The 16,108-nt window shown below is 43.0% G+C and overlaps 1 protein-coding gene across 1 annotated transcript; it reads right to left on the reverse strand.

The window, feature by feature from the left end:
• Window positions 1-285: 285 nt before the first annotated feature.
• Window positions 286-11,095, reverse strand: LOC310860906 (thiamine transporter 2-like; the record flags this gene model as incomplete). Its single annotated transcript, XM_083768094.1, has 5 exons — window positions 286-441; window positions 1,403-1,544; window positions 3,029-3,221; window positions 8,396-9,161; window positions 10,898-11,095. 5 exons carry the CDS (start codon window positions 11,093-11,095, stop codon window positions 286-288), a joined length of 1,455 nt encoding a protein of 484 aa, XP_083624220.1.
• Window positions 11,096-16,108: the final 5,013 nt, after the last annotated feature.

Below are 16,108 nucleotides of genomic sequence, written 5' to 3' on the forward strand. Positions count from 1 at the left end.
CATGGACGCACGGCTGCAGAACAGTGAGTGGTGTTGTTAGACTCGGTGAGAGCTGCAGGTTCGGCATTTTGGTTGGCAAATGCGGAAGTGCAACCGAGCGCTCAATGTTAAAGCCCAGCTTCACTGGGTTTCCTCGTCATGAATCCACCGGTTTAGGATTATAATATTGTACAGTAGTATGCAGTGCAACTAAATTAAAAGTATTATTAACTAAATGAATTCAAAGTTACATTGTTTATCCAAAAGGGTATGTAGATCCGACAACATGTGGGGGAAAATCAGTCCTCACAGACGTGTGCCCTCTGGGACTGGGAGTTGAGTAGCAGGTGTCTGTGCCTGGCTGTCTGCGGGCGTATGTTTAACACTGAGCAGCACAGTGTAGATTCCTCTCACCAGGAACACCAGGGCAATGGCAGCAAAGTAGGAGGCATAGATGAAGAACTGAAGAGAAAAGAGATGATTTGATTTGTAGACCATGCTCTTTCTTTCTGTCACTAATCCATCCATCATTCTATATCTATATAATGCTCCTTCTATCTCCCAGCTCCATCCCAATGTCCAATCCCCAGAACGTATAAACAGTTATTTCAGAAAATACACAGCACCAATAAATACGTCATCAAAGCCCTATACACCTGCATGGGCTGGGATGTGAGAAGAGCGTCAACTTCTTCAGCACCCTGCGGGGACACCAGCGCCTTGTAATGGTTTTAATTATAATTGGTTTCTATGATGGTTTCATCTCAGTTTTTAACTACACACACACGCACGCGCGCACACGCACGCGCGCACACCAGGGGGGCAGTCAGCCAGATATTTCGTGAAGCCTCATTTGAAATCGGTAGTTCATATAATGGCCTGTTGTGGCGCTGGACTGGACCCAAAAAGCCCCATAGCTCCATAGAGGCCCATGTATTTTGGCCCAACTTCACCTAGACTGTATTACCTTAATAAACATGGTCATGAATACTTTCTTCTTCCAGTCACTAGTTTAAAGTCTCATTTCTAATGTCATAATATTCTTTTTGGAAAATTATGGTCCCATTAATTAAAAAAATGACCATAAAGAAAAAAAAACATTGCGTATGTTCTGAGGGGCGTGGCTACCGTTACAGTCTATGATCGGGATTCCCCTCCCACTCGAGTCAAAATAAAAACCAACGGAGAAGAAGGGGGGAAGTCCCGCCTCGTTGTCTGGGCAGCCAATGGCCAGCTGGTCCAAAACGGAGCCAGCCAATGGCCAGCTGGTACCAAACGGATCTAGAAAGATGGCGACTTACATCAGGAATTACCATATTATTACAGGCTTCATTTTACGTTCATGTTAGACCCGGCGAACGCTTTGTCCATATTTTTTACAGTCTATGGCGCACACGCACATGCACGCATGCAGAAGCTTTACCTGTGAGATAATGGTGAGTTGCAGTGACTTGGTGTTGATGACGATGGCAGTGAGGACAGTCTGGAGGACAGTGCCCACAAAGCCGTTGACACCAAACACCAACGCATAGCGCTCCCTGCTAAGCTTCTTGGCTATCTGAAAACTGCAATACAAAGGGCGGTTTTCAAGGACACGGATTAAGTCTCATCCTACACTAGCCATTTGAAGTAAGATGGAATAGGCTTATGCCGTCTCTTTGAAACCAGCCCAAAGACAGATTTATAGCAAAGTAAGGATTATCTGTTGGCAATGGGTACATAAATGAATAATTTAAGATGTTTTTGTTTTTTGTTTTTTTTACACAGACTGATTAGCACATTTTACACAGTACCGTAAATGATCATTAAGTAAGCTGCCTCATTAATAATATCCTCTCAACAAGGATATGTCATTTTCAACTTATAGTAATGTGTGTAATGTTGCTGCGGTTTACATGGTGTTCAAATGTAACAAAATGCTCTCATACAGTACTTTCATACATCTTTAATCAATAATGAACGGCCATTATACGTTACAAAAAAATCAGACCTGTCTGAAGTGAGTGGTGCAACAGCGCCCCCTGTTGGTACCCAAAACATAGGGTCGTACAGACATGGGGATGGACATGGGGACATTGCTGTTCCTTGGAGTGCTTGCACCACTCAAAAATCAGGTGGTAAGGAGTCGGTGCACTGACCACATGCATGCTCCTTGTGAGTTTGATTGATTGATTGAAATATGTATTAACAGTTTGCAGAATTACAGTACATTTCAAGCACAAACTCAATACAAAGACTGTTAACTGTGAGTGGACGACCCAATTAAGCATTACACTTGTTTACAACAGGGTCCACCTTGTTCAATTCATCAAAACATTTAGAGACGTACAAATAGACACTTCTATCTAGTTACAGGAACAGAACAGGAATTCATCATAAAGGAAGCAAAAAGGGAAACGAAACATATACAGTGAGGGGAAAAGGGGGGGGGGGGGCGGTGGGGGGGGATTCAGATTTTACGGGGTCCAGTTTCGAATTGCAGCCGTCCGTAGGTGCCCTTTGAGAGCGGTTTTGAAGGAGTCAAGGGATTCACATGTTTTAATGACTGTTAGGTGTTCCACATTTTGGTGGCATAAGAGCGAAAAAAATTTAGTCCCTTGTTTGTGCCAAATCTGGGTTGTACATGGTTAGTTGCACTCCCTCTGGTGTTGTGGGTGTGGACTTCGTTAACATTAAGGAAGTATTTAGACAGGTACATGGGTATCTTGGTGGTGTATCGAATCTTGTGGACCAGACCCATTGCAAGATGCTGTACTCTGTCGTCGACCCTAAGCCATCCCAGCCTGTCAAAGTGGGCAGGGGTGAGGTGGGTTCGGGGGGTGAGGCCAAGTAGGAGCCTGACCAGTTTGTTTTGGGAGGTCTGGAGCCTTGTTTTAAAGGCCTTTGAGGTGCTGTGGTACCAAGAGGTGCATGCATAGTCAAAGAAACGAATGAGGACCCGAATTTGAACCCAACGCTCGCCATACCTCACATACCTCTCTCTGCCCCTCCGTACACTTCTCCGTCTAAATAATGCAAAAAGGAACAAAACGAAAGCTTGTGTCCTTACGTGCATATGGTAATGAGTTGCATGTAAAGGGCTTTGAAGACGACGTAGCAGCCGTAGCAGAGCCAGATGTTATTGGTCAGATCCATCAGGAAGAGAGACCCTGCGATTAGGGCCGTGAAACCCCCCAGGATCAGCTCCCCCCACACGGACCAGTTCACAGGCACGTGTCCTACAGCGATGGAGGCTCCTGCTCCTGTAAGAAAATGTACGTATATAGCTGACATTTTTGTGCCCTTGTTCACATAATTAGTTTAGTTAGAACAAACAAACTAAAACAAAAAAACATTACATAACGGGTGATAGAGCAGTTACAGTGTTAATTATATTGCCAGAATGCTTATAATTGGCCTCACCTTCAAGTTAAACGCATTTCACCCCTTGATTGTTTATAATCCTTCTGTCAGGCAACAGCACGTATACTCCTGATGGGTGTAATGACATCTGACATTCTGTTTGTCATAAATACTGTATGCCTATACACTAGATCTTTGAGAGTGTGTTACTATTAAATCTTGGTCAAAATAAGTGTGATTAATTTAAATTCTACACATTATGTACAGTACATGTATTGTGCATGTGATTCATACTTGTTCGTGTGTGCTGCATTGTGAGCTTGTAGATCAGCTATTTCTGGTGCACCACATGCGTGTGTGAATAATAACTCAGGATTATGCTATATATATATATATATATATATATTATATATGATGCTTTATGGCAAGTAACACTAGGCAGAAGTGGCCAAATAGCTTTCATTAATGCTCTTTGTCACACATATTTTGAGAATGAAGATTCCTTCCCAGGCCCAGGGGGATGACACAGCCTATATTGGGTATTAGTAAATATCAACAATGCTGCGTAATTCAGACTCAAATCTATACTGCAGATAATATAAACCTTTTGTGAAAAAAACGTATGCACATTTTGCCATAGGGTGGCATAGTAGTAGCTCGACATACAAAAAAACCCTCTCTTCCTCGGTTCCTCCTTATATCAGTGCGGAGAGAATCTGTGAACTAAATGTGAGATATTTAATCCTAATGTATTCTTCCATCAGATGACGATGCATGTTGCTCAATGAGAATAACAGATTTTCAACTGAAAACACGTGTTGACTAACATGTTGTAGATTAGCATTACATTGTGGTTTCAACTGTGACTAATCACACTGTCACTGAAAAGAGAAAATGTTTTCCAAAGAAAACTTAGCTGTTAGTTTAGCAGTGTGTATGAGGTTTTAAACAAAAGTCCTGGCTTTGGACCTCCTTTTAACGAAATTGGCTACTGACATCTCTGACTGTCATAATGTCCAATAAAGTTATTCATGATCAGGGGTCATCAACATGTCCCTACATGGACAAAATGTGTCCGTGGCACACATTGTTGTCCGTGTTTGTTTACAGCACAAATATTACCAGGCGCCCCTCACTTCACACGAGTGTGATTTGTGTTTCCATTATGCCTTATTTTATTCATAATTGTGTGATGATGATGAGAGCACTGACGGACTGTACTGCAGACGAGACCAATTATTGGAATCCCAAACAGACTTAGACTTGATTTAGAGTAGACCATGCTCCATTGATGTCTTCATACAGCCAGGACAGTATACAGTGGCTGACTTGCACCAGGTTTTCTTCAGAATAGATTGGTAAATGGTAAATGGTGAATTTATATAGCACCTTCATCCAAAGCACTTTGCATAGCACTTTGCATAGATTACATTCACCCATACACACACACACACACACACACACACACACACACACACACACACACACACACACACACACACACACACACACACACACACACACACATTCATACACCGATGGCAGAGTGAACCATGCAAGGCACCAACCTGCACAAATCTTGCTCAAGGACACTTCAACTCTGGGGAAGCCCGAGTTCGAACTTGGAACCTCACGGTTCCCAACTGGTAACTGTACCCCTGAGCCACTGCTGCCCTGAGCACTGATTTAATCACTGTGTAATAATGAAACGTAATGTGTTGATGAAGATAAATATAGAGTTATAATTTAGTTTTTTTAAGAAGTGGGCAACTTCTTCTGCAGTCCAGGCCAGGCCCACTTATTAACAATGGGCCCAGTTCTCTTTCATTCTGGTTACTTCATGTTAACGTCCCCCCACTTCCTGGACCAAGAATACATATTATATACAATATCTATATGTCTGTAGTAGTGCTTGGCATATGGGTTGGATAAAAGAATAAACGTGTGTCTATAGACCAGAGGTTCCCAAACGTTCTCGTGTCAAGGACCCCCAAATCCACATGTATTAGGCCACGGACCCCCATTTGAAAACATATGCCATGTCAATGACCCCGATTTGTACGTCTCTAGTAGTGATTCCCGAAACATATTCATTTCATGGACCCCCAGTTTCACACGCATTATGCTACGGACCCCCCGATTGAATGGCTATTTCTCTCTCTGGTACCCCAATTTATATCGTAAAACCACTGTTAATTTAACGCTGAGAGTGTACAAATGTTGTACACTCTGAGTTACAGACCTATAAGGGTCCATTTGGTTCCTAACTATCTCTAATTGAGCTAGGTACCCCCTGGAACTCCCTCAAGTACCCCTAGGGGTCCCCTTTGGGAACCCATGCTATAGACGAACCCACAGAGCATGCTGGAGCAGTGCCCTGTAGGCCAGGTGCAGCTAATCAGTTAAAGGTACACCTCAGTAATGGCCGCGCCCAGGGCACCCCTCTGTGAATGTGTCTATACGACAACCACAGGGACCTTCACACATGGCTGTTTATCTACTTGAAACAACAATGACTTTAATTGCTTCAATCCTAGATGGTTTTCAATTTTTTTCATACATTCTCGATCAATTCTTATCCATCACAGTATGATGATGAACACCATTACATGGACGTGGAGTATATTTAATCCTTTCCCCTGTGTCTGATTAGCAGGACAGAAACGAATGGTAGGAGAGATCATTAGCCTGTTTTAGAAAGGAGTCAACTGCAGTCGTATTGGGGCAAAGCCAGGTGAATGGGTTTATAGCTTTGGATCAATGGCGGTTTTCATTTGTATAATGTAATGCTCAACGGAATGCAAATAGAGTTACATTCTTCCGTAATGTGTTTTGTGAGAGCCATAGCCATAGTCTCTGTGTTATTTATTTCAGTGTTTTGCGTACTTCTTTCTTTCTTTCTTTCTTTCTTCATATTTTCCATGTAGGACAGGAAGAATGGATGGATGGAGAAGAATGGCATAATTAAAACCAAATTTGTGGAATTAAAACCTATACAAACTTGTCAGTTTGGATGACAGCACTCCTTGCTGGGTTTCACATGGGAATGAGAATTATTTATAAATTGCTGTGTCTTTCAGTAATTACCTATTATACATTTGAACTGTGGTTCGGGCATCTGGTTAGGATACCTCTCGAGTGTCTCCCTAGGGAGGTCCCAGTGCACGTCCCACTGGGAGGAGACCCTGGGCCAGACCAAGGACCAGATGGAGGGATTACATCGCCACCCTGCATGGCATTGGAATGCCTCTGTATGCCCCAGGAGGAAGTTACTAATGTTGCTCTGGAGAGGGAAGTCTGGAGCTCTCTGGTGGAGCTGTTGCCCCTGCAACCCGACTATGGATAAGCGGTTGAAGATGGATGGACATGGAATTCACACATAATCTAGTCTAGCAGTATAACATATCTTGCAAATGTGCATTTTGTTTCATCTGAACACTGAATGAACTACTTGTGACTTGTGGTTTTGAACCTCTGGGACCAACGTTTCTAAATGCAGAGGATTAAAATAGTAAATTATGCCGTAGCTCCCCACACTAAATCAATTTGGTTATCTATATTCATATTTTTTCCAGCTTCTATTCCAAACTGGTATAGTCCCCCAGGGGTGCTTTGTGAGTCAGGCATACAGAACACACAACACCATTCTTTGGGGAAATATCAGAGACGTGGGGCTCTATGCAGCTTGATTGGATGTCTGGCGGAAGCATTTACAAGTGAAAGACATACAGCTGGATGTGATTTACACAAAGTAATTGCCTTTGGTTTCCGGGGGAATACAGGAATGTATCTGCACTACAATCAATAAAAGTGCACTGGCTAGATGGCAGCAGCTGGCTATAACCATCTGGGAACGAGGGGAGGCAATTAGACAGTCTAATTAATGCTGTTCTTATTGTCTTCTGTGCATTGGGGCTTGTGAAATACTGATAGTAGAATGGGGTGTTTTCAACACAAGGTGTGAAGTACCCATAACATTCTCCAATGTCTATCTAGTGTTGATTCTGGAAAGGTGACAGGCCGTAGCAGTGTTGTTTCTCTGCCGTTTATGACATTGATTGATTTTCCAAACATTTATTTTGGACAACCTTGCAACCATGTAAACCGTGAGACTATATGGAATGATGACTATATACTGTAAGAGGACATGCACCATGAGTTATTCCTTTGTGTGTACCTACCTTGGTGTGTTCCTTACCAAACAACACCAAAAGTCCAAAACAAAATCAAGGTAAAAAAGAAAAAAATATATACACACACAGCTCCACCAGAGAGCTCCAGACTTCCCTCTCCAGAGCAACATTAGTGACTTCCTCCTGGGGCATCCCGAGACGTTATAAGGCCAGTGAGACGATGTAATCCCTCCAACTGCGCCTTGGTCTGCCCCGGGGTCTCCTCCCAGTGGGAAGTGCATCGAGGACCTCCCTATAGGGAGACGCCCGAGAGGCATCCTAACCAGATGCCCGAACCACCTAAGCTGGCTCCTTTCCAGCTGAAGGAGCAGTGGTTCTACTCCGAGTCTCTCCCGCGTGACTTAACTTCTCACCCTATCTCTAAGGGAGATGCTGGCCACCCGTCGGAGAAAACTCATTTTGGCCGCTTGTATTCGCGACCTTATTCTTTCGGTCATGACCCACACTTCATGACCATAGCTGAGAGTAGGAACGAAGTGCAGTACAGCGTCTGCAATACCGCCCCTGCCTCTCCGGCTGATCTCCTTCTCTGATCTTCTTCCCACACACAGATGAATGTATCTGTACTACAATCCATAATTGTCAATGGCATTTAATGTTTGTGTTGCGGAAATCTTACGTCATATTTGACCTAATTTCTCCTTTCATTGTCGATGATAAATATGAGACGTGTGGGGACAAGATAACGTAAATTTTTCCTTTCATTGTCAATGGCATTTAACGTTTGTGTTGCGGTCATTTTGTGGGGACAATAGCTGTATATAGGAGGGGCTAGCGCCTCAAAAATAGAAAGAAAATAAATCACAGAATGGAAACCATCAGTAAAGAGTGCATTCTGAAATAACCAGCACAGTAAACTTGTGGCCATGCACGTTTTATACCTGACAGCGTTGCGATGGCGTCCACGCCTCCATTGTAGGCCGTGAAGTTGACGTGAGGCTGCGTGTACTCCCAGAGGACCTGGACATAGTTGGTGACCTGGTAGAAGCCACACCTCCCCGCAGCCTGCCACATGCAGATGAACACCATGGCGGCGGTGGAGTAGCAGTCTCTACAGTCCCACAGCAGCCTCTTCAGAACCCTCCCGACATACCGGACCGTCGACCGACACTTCCCCGTCCAGTCGAACGAGTCGTGGCTCCACGACGAGGAGCCGCTGCTTCCAGTTTCCTCAACTGCACTTCCGTGATGGCGCGCGGGACGCAGCAAGCGCGTCGCCGGCATGGGCAGGAAAAAGGAGGTCAGCAACGCCGCGCAGAGGGAGACGAGAGTGACGACGGTCAGGCAGGAGAGGGACACCCCGCCCCAGGACACCAGCATTTGACCCAGCATGGCGCCCGCCGCATACCCGAACAGCACGGCCCCTCTGACGTAGCTGGTGGCTCTCTGGTAGTGCCGGGGGGGGATCACGCTGTATATGTACGAGAAGTAGCCCATGTCGGCCGCCGAGCCGGTGCTGTAGATGAAGATGGCACACTGAGCCGTGCGGACCCCCGAGCCAAACAGCAGCAGTAGAAATGCTACGATGTAACAGAGCGCCTGGAGGACGATGACGGGCTTGTACCTGAGGAAGTCCGTCACCAGGAACACTGGAATCAGCATGATGACATTAGAGTAGGTCCATATGGGGAAAACCTCTGTTGTGACCTGCGTGGGACAGAAATATGGATGGGGCGGTTTGTGGGCAATAATGTACGAAATATAATATACTGTAGAGTAGACCCATTTAACGATTAGATTAGATTCCACTTTATTGATCCCTGAGAGGAAATTCAAGCATTTAACAGTAGCCAAGACAATGGCGTGTTATTTGGTGCATAACAAACATTTATAAGCACAGCACAAATACTACTTGGGGATATGGTTTTATGTGTGTAGACTCTAAACACATAAAACCCTATATGGACATATTTCTAAATCCACAAAATGTAGTCCACAAACAACCATATTCCCACAACAAAATAAAGGATGACTTTTCCGTTGCCCGCAGCACACAACACACAGCAAGCAGTGTGATTGATCTCACTCGCCAAGACTCGCCAAGAGTTTACTTAATGCTGGCCAATCAATACCATCACGTGCCCTTAAATGTTGGTCTATTTGACTTATCTTTGACAGTTGTGTTTGTGTGGTCACGTCTGAGGGAGAAATGGGAGCATGTTTACTTGAGCAATATTACACTCAAGTGGGTGGTTTAGCGTCATTAATGCACGCCTGCGATACTGCAGGAACTTGCCCGGAAGCAACGCAGAAGTGCATTAATGACGTTAAACAACCACCGACTCGAGTATAATATTGCAATTATACAACAGTTACCCTTAAAACTAAGAAAATCACAGATTTTCTTTTTTAATGACAGATGTAGCCTCTACGACCACAAATGTCCCAAGAAACTAGCTAGCCTAGCCACCGAGTATGCTGCACTCTGGGAGAACAGAGCAGCTGAATTATTTGTTCCATGATGCTGGTTTGAAGCAAGGCTAGAAGGCTGTTTCCACCAATCAGATTGCTTCCTCGAAATGTCCTGTTGTATAATCAACCCTAGCATATGTTCCCTCAGCCCTATGGCCTAAACCTAACCCAGACCTCAGCCTGAGGGAGCAGGTTGAAATCATAAAGAGCTATAAGGTTGTAATGTCCAGCAAAGAAAGAATAGAAGATGCAGAACTACTATAGCTTCAAATATATTCAAAACACTTGCAACAGAGACCAATAGAAACCTTTGATTTAGATTTATCTTTGGCTTTTCATTTATTCCAATAGAACCAGTGGACAGAGTGTAAGAGTAACATGGAGTAGTGTATGTAGCCTAGGGTTGGAAACTAGGAATCAAACACTACAGTGTATATAGCCTTATTTATGTGGTATGCACTCTTAATCAGTGATCCATGCTCCATAAATATTAACTTTTTAACATAAATACTCATCTACTCTTCATATGACAAATTACTGTGTGTAAATTAGAATATAGTGGTCATTTCACTTCATGTTTTATGCATTCTGCAGGCAAATTAATGCAAATGTAAAGAATATAATATAATATAATAATTTGGCATAAACTTATATACTGTAGACCATCCATGCAAACATGTACTGTAATTTAATGATTAATGATACTCTTTTATTTTATTTATTTTTAACCTATACTTTGTTGTAGAACCCCAGGGATTGCTCCACTCCTGTTTTTGCTCGACACCAAATCACTGCTCATCTACAAACTCACAATGTGTCACGTTTTGTTGCATAGTGAGCTTGTAGATCTTCCATTTTTGTTGAACGTTCAAACCAGGATATTGACGCTATAGCTGGTTCATATGGTTCTAAAGCAAGAAGCACACATCAAAGTGGCTCAACCTATCGACCACGGAGCTCCATCACTGTACCTGATGAGTGGTGAGATTCTTAAGAGGCCCCGTGAGAAGCTCCGTCAGGAAGGGGTCAACGGGCCTCAGCAGGGAGCAGAAACCATAGACACAGAGCAGCACCGTGGGGCCCACCCATCCGCTGCAGTGGGCCTCACAGCAGCCTGCGCGACGGGGCCCACTGCAGCTACACCTCCAGCAGCTCCAGGAGAAAGCCATCGCGTCTCCGGTCGCTCCCCGGAGAGGTCTCTCTTGCATCTGAGGAGAGTCAAGTCTAATTTAAGCTGTTTAATCTGCCGCTGCGATATGGGAGGGCCTAGATAAGGCCAAGGTCGGACCGACTGTGAATGTGGCGTCACCTGCTCTGCCATTGTTGTTTCTCTCCTGTGATGTTTATACCTGGCTGGTGTGAGACAGAGAGAAATGTGAGATTGTGGATGGAAAAAAAAATAAAACATTAAGATGAAATATGACCCCCAGGGTACTACTGCGTTGTAATAAATATCATCTCCTTTCCTGTCTTTATACACAGTATACATACAGTATACTGTCCTTACATATATAATACACATATATATACAGTTTTTTACATTTAAAGGTGTTAAAGGTTTTCAGATTTTTAGCAGCATTTTTCCTCAGTTTTTTCCGGAAAACATGTTCAGTCTGCAAGGACCTTTATATACAGTATGGATGTTTCCTCCACCTCTTAAGTGCAGTACAAGAGAATAATTATGTCAGTCGTATTAAAATGAACTCTTTTGAGTTATATTTTTCCATTTAGCCTGCAGGAGCAGTATAGATTGTAGCTCTTAAACACATTCATTCACGTTTGTCGATTTTGAGATTTAACTCATTCAACAGTCAGAGTAGCGCAGGATTATTTTATTGGCTTGGTCTTTGGTCTTTTAACAATCAATGTTTAAATTTTAATGCGTAACAAATTCTGTGTCTATCACGATAATGAGTGGTTCACGAGTTAATAAGTATTTTGAATTTAAATGTCCTTTATGGTAGTGTGGGAGTGCCTACAGTTTACTAATGGGCAGGGGGAAAGAAACAAACACTGCAATCTTCCTCAGAGAGAGAGAGAGAGAGAGAGAGAGAGAGAGAGAGAGAGAGAGAGAGAGAGAGAGACTGACTCTAGTCTGTAATTAAAAGATCACACCCGTGTGAAGTGAGAGGCGCTCTTATCATCGCACATCCTTTCATCATGCATCATATCATACTGACCAATCAGACTGCCTGTTGCCATGGACATTTGACCTAATTTCTCGTTTCATTGTCGATGGCAAATATGAGACGTGTGGGGACAAGATGACGTACATTTTCCCTTCATTGTCAATGGCATTTAATGTTTGTGTTGCAGACATTTTGTGGGGACAAAAGCTCAAAAATCACACCCGTGTGAAGTGAGGGGCGCTCTTATCTCTAGAATTTGCGTCCTCGCCTTCGTCTTCAATGTTTGTGTTAGGACAAAGTTTGTGTTTATACGCACCCTCAAAGCCCCTCGAAGCTGTAAATGATGACTCGTGACTGAGCGAGAGTCAACAGAGCGGTCAGCTTTGAAAGTGTCAGACATACTGTATTTGGTGGCTTTATTCTCATTCTGAAGGTCGGCAGATACATTAGTCATTCCATGTTCAGCTTCCCCTGGGTTCACTTCATATCCTATTCAGTGACTACAGCTGGACACTCTCGCCTGATTGTCCTTTACACTTTCACAAGTCAATGTTTAAAGAAGCGTTGGTCCTGTTATTATACTAGTTTTCCTGCAATAATCATAGTTAAATTGATCTTGACTATAGTGACACTTGGTCAGTCATTGTAATCCGTTTGTAAATGCCAGGTAAATGCCAGGCTCAGTACTGCATGGGAGAGGCCTGACTCACTGAAGTCTGTTGTGGAGAGATGCACACAAAATAAGATGCGGGCCATAATGGACAATGTGAGTCATCCTCTCCACAAAATCTTGGCAGAGCAGAAAAGTGGTCTCAAGGACCTGTTATTATGAACTGGACTATTGGACTATTGGCTTTCTAGCTTTTAGTTTTGAGTTATTTATGGTTCTACGACGTGCAATATCTAGTGACACCTTTTAAATTATTTTTAATGCTTGTTCATAATATATTTTTAATATATTTCTTTATTTTTAACCCGTGCCTCTATCTATCTATCTATCTATCTATCTATCTATCTATCTATCTATCTATCTATCTATCTATCTATCTATCTATCTATCTATCTATCTATCTATCTATCTATCTATCTATCTATCTATCTTGACATTTTTGAGTAAAGTACTGTGGATTGATTATTAATGCTTGGATTTCTATCCTGAAATATTAATTATTTTCTTGCCTCTGTAGCTTTAACTCTATTATACTCTTATGATCATACATGGTTTTGATTTATTCATTCGATTCCCATTAGCTTACTGTACAGTACAGCAACTTCTCTTCCTGGGGTCTCAATCAACATCATCGTAAAATAATACACCATTAACACAACGCAACAGTACAACACAAGCCACTAACTCATAACCTGTCTAATTAATACATTTGATAGCTCCACACAGTGCAATTTAATCTTCCACTGATGATAAAATGGTTCCACTGCCAGTGCCACATTAAATGTACTACTGTCTGTACCACAAACTGAGGAAAAGCAGTCTGACAGACCCAACATAGCTGCTCTGTACCATTCTTGACATGCAAGGGCAATATAATAATTATTACATGAGGCAGTGGTTACGTTAAGTGCATTGTAACTATGTATGTTTATGATTCTGGACTACCGTGGGTTCGACCGACTCGACGCCAGGCACTGCACTCCCTGTCTGGGTGTGGAAAAGCGTGTGTCACATTTGAAGTCGGTGGCGTGAACGGTTCTCGAGTTGCGTGGATTACAGACATACTTACACGCGTACGTACACACAGAGACATGGTGCATTTATATTATGGCAGAAAACGCTATACCTGGCTGGCTTAATTACTTGAACCCTAACGCCCCTGGTTCCCCCCCAAGGTTCCTGGTGGGAAGCTCTGGCAGCTTGTAGATCTGCTATTTTTGGCAAAGATATTTAATTGGTGAACCAGCGTATCTGGCTAGCTCAACAAGATCTACCCCCCCCCCCCCCCCCCAATATACTTTATTAAAAGTGTACCTGCAGGGGGCTTTGGAATAGCGGTGCTGGCGGTGGGGGGATTTTATCATGAACATTAGTGAGGACCAATTATATGAAGATTAAAAGTGGTGAAGTGGTTAATCTGATTGGAACACTAAATATTATAGCATGCACTTAACGAGCAAACCTCACAAGAGCCATGTCAATAATGTATTATGTCTTACTCAGCCCCAGTAGTGGCTGGGCTGTCAGGCTGTTCTCCGCTACTGCTCTGTGTGGCACAAGAGATTTGCTGCTTTATTCAAGCATGACCTTCCCAGCTCCACCTGTCCAGATCTGCTTTACCTTTGGGGGATTATATGGTACTACAGACCAAAGTCTCGGCATGCACGCACGCACGCACGCATGCACGCGTGCGCGCACACACACAGTCGTTTTGTTTTATTGAAAGGGATAGATGTAGCGGTGAACTGTAGAAACATATCTGCTCCTTTATCAGCAAACTTGTATCTATACGTGAGTTGTCCTGACTGAACTGTTTGTTATAAATTACTGTATATTAATTGGGGCAGCCTTGTCTCAAATAGTCCTTGGTCCTCAAATGATTTTCCAGTACCTGAAAGTGGTTGTCGCTGGCCAGGAAAGGCAGAACAATCTGTAACATCTTTGATGAGGCATACATCTCTCATAATATCCCACTTTGTTATTAAGAACACCTAAGCTAATGCACTTAATGCACCCTGTTTACAGAATATGACCCTGTGTTCACAGGCACAAGATGCTATAACATTTCAATTGACCTGGGTATTATTATGCCTTTCATTGATTCTAAAATAATAATAATTCAGAATGAAACTGTATCACCAAAATGGTGATATAGTTAGTTAGTTAGTACATAATTGATTGCATTTTTCTATGCACTACGTGCCTACTCAAAGCGCTTACAATGGTCCATTCATTCATCCACACACACCAATGGTGGCAACCACTGGAGGCAATGTATAAGGTTCAGTGTCTTGCCCAAGGACACTTCGACATGTAGACAGGAGGAGCCTGGATTCGAACCACCAACACATGGATCGTTGGACAACCTGCTCTACCTCCTGAGCCACCGCCGCCCCAGTTTACACTACTGTAAACCACTGTATGATCTGTGACGGGATGAGTGTTCAAACTAGACCACATGCACTACTCTGGCATTCATTTTCACTTCATCGCAGACCAAATCCTACCTTCCCACAATGTCTCTGTTCTTGCATTAATGTACCTCTCCTACTGACAAGTCATGCAGCTGCAGCCAGGAACTGCAGCCAGGAGTTTGACTTTGAAACAAAGTGTTGTGTTGGTGAGCCTTAGATAAGCGTCCACACAGTGGTCAGCTGGCAGACATGCTCTCAAATCAAGCTTTGCCAGGCTGATAAGACATTTTTTGTTCCCACGTTAATGCTTGTGTTTTCATATGACAACAATGACTTGCTGTGTGTCTGAAGATAATAATGTCATAATTTATTTCATATAACGTTTTATGCTTTTGAGGGGCGCTGGCCCCTCCTATGCCCAGCTTGGTGTTTCTGTGTGTACCACATTTGTGATGATTCGATCGGTTGAGATGAGATGATTCGATGTGATGATGTATGATGATAAGAGTGCCCCTCACAAGTGTGATTTTTTTGAGGGGCGCTAGTCCCTCCTATATCCACCTTTTAGTGTTTGTTCACACACATTGTCCTACACAAACATTAAATTCCCATTGACAATGAATGGAGAATCTTACGTCATAGTGTTTGAACAAATAGACATGGTTTATTTTACGCCATGTGACTGATGACATCACATGTCTCATTAATTAAGTCTGAGATCCACATTGAATACACATTGAATAATTTTAATTCCATGGACGTTTATATCTCTGGGACCCTAATTTATATTGTAAAATCAATGTTATTTTTACTCTGAGAGTGTACAAATGGAACCAAATGGACCTGTTAGGGTGCCTGGTTAATGGAAAAATGGAAGATCCGCACTCTCTTGTATACAGTTTGAGTTTATTTCTGTCATGGAAACACATGCTGCCTAGCAGTCCACCTAGAGAAACCTGGTTAACCACT

This window comes from Protomyctophum parallelum (assembly GCF_964188405.1).
Source record: "Protomyctophum parallelum genome assembly, chromosome: 6".
In the NCBI taxonomy this organism is placed as follows: Eukaryota; Metazoa; Chordata; class Actinopteri; order Myctophiformes; family Myctophidae; genus Protomyctophum; species Protomyctophum parallelum.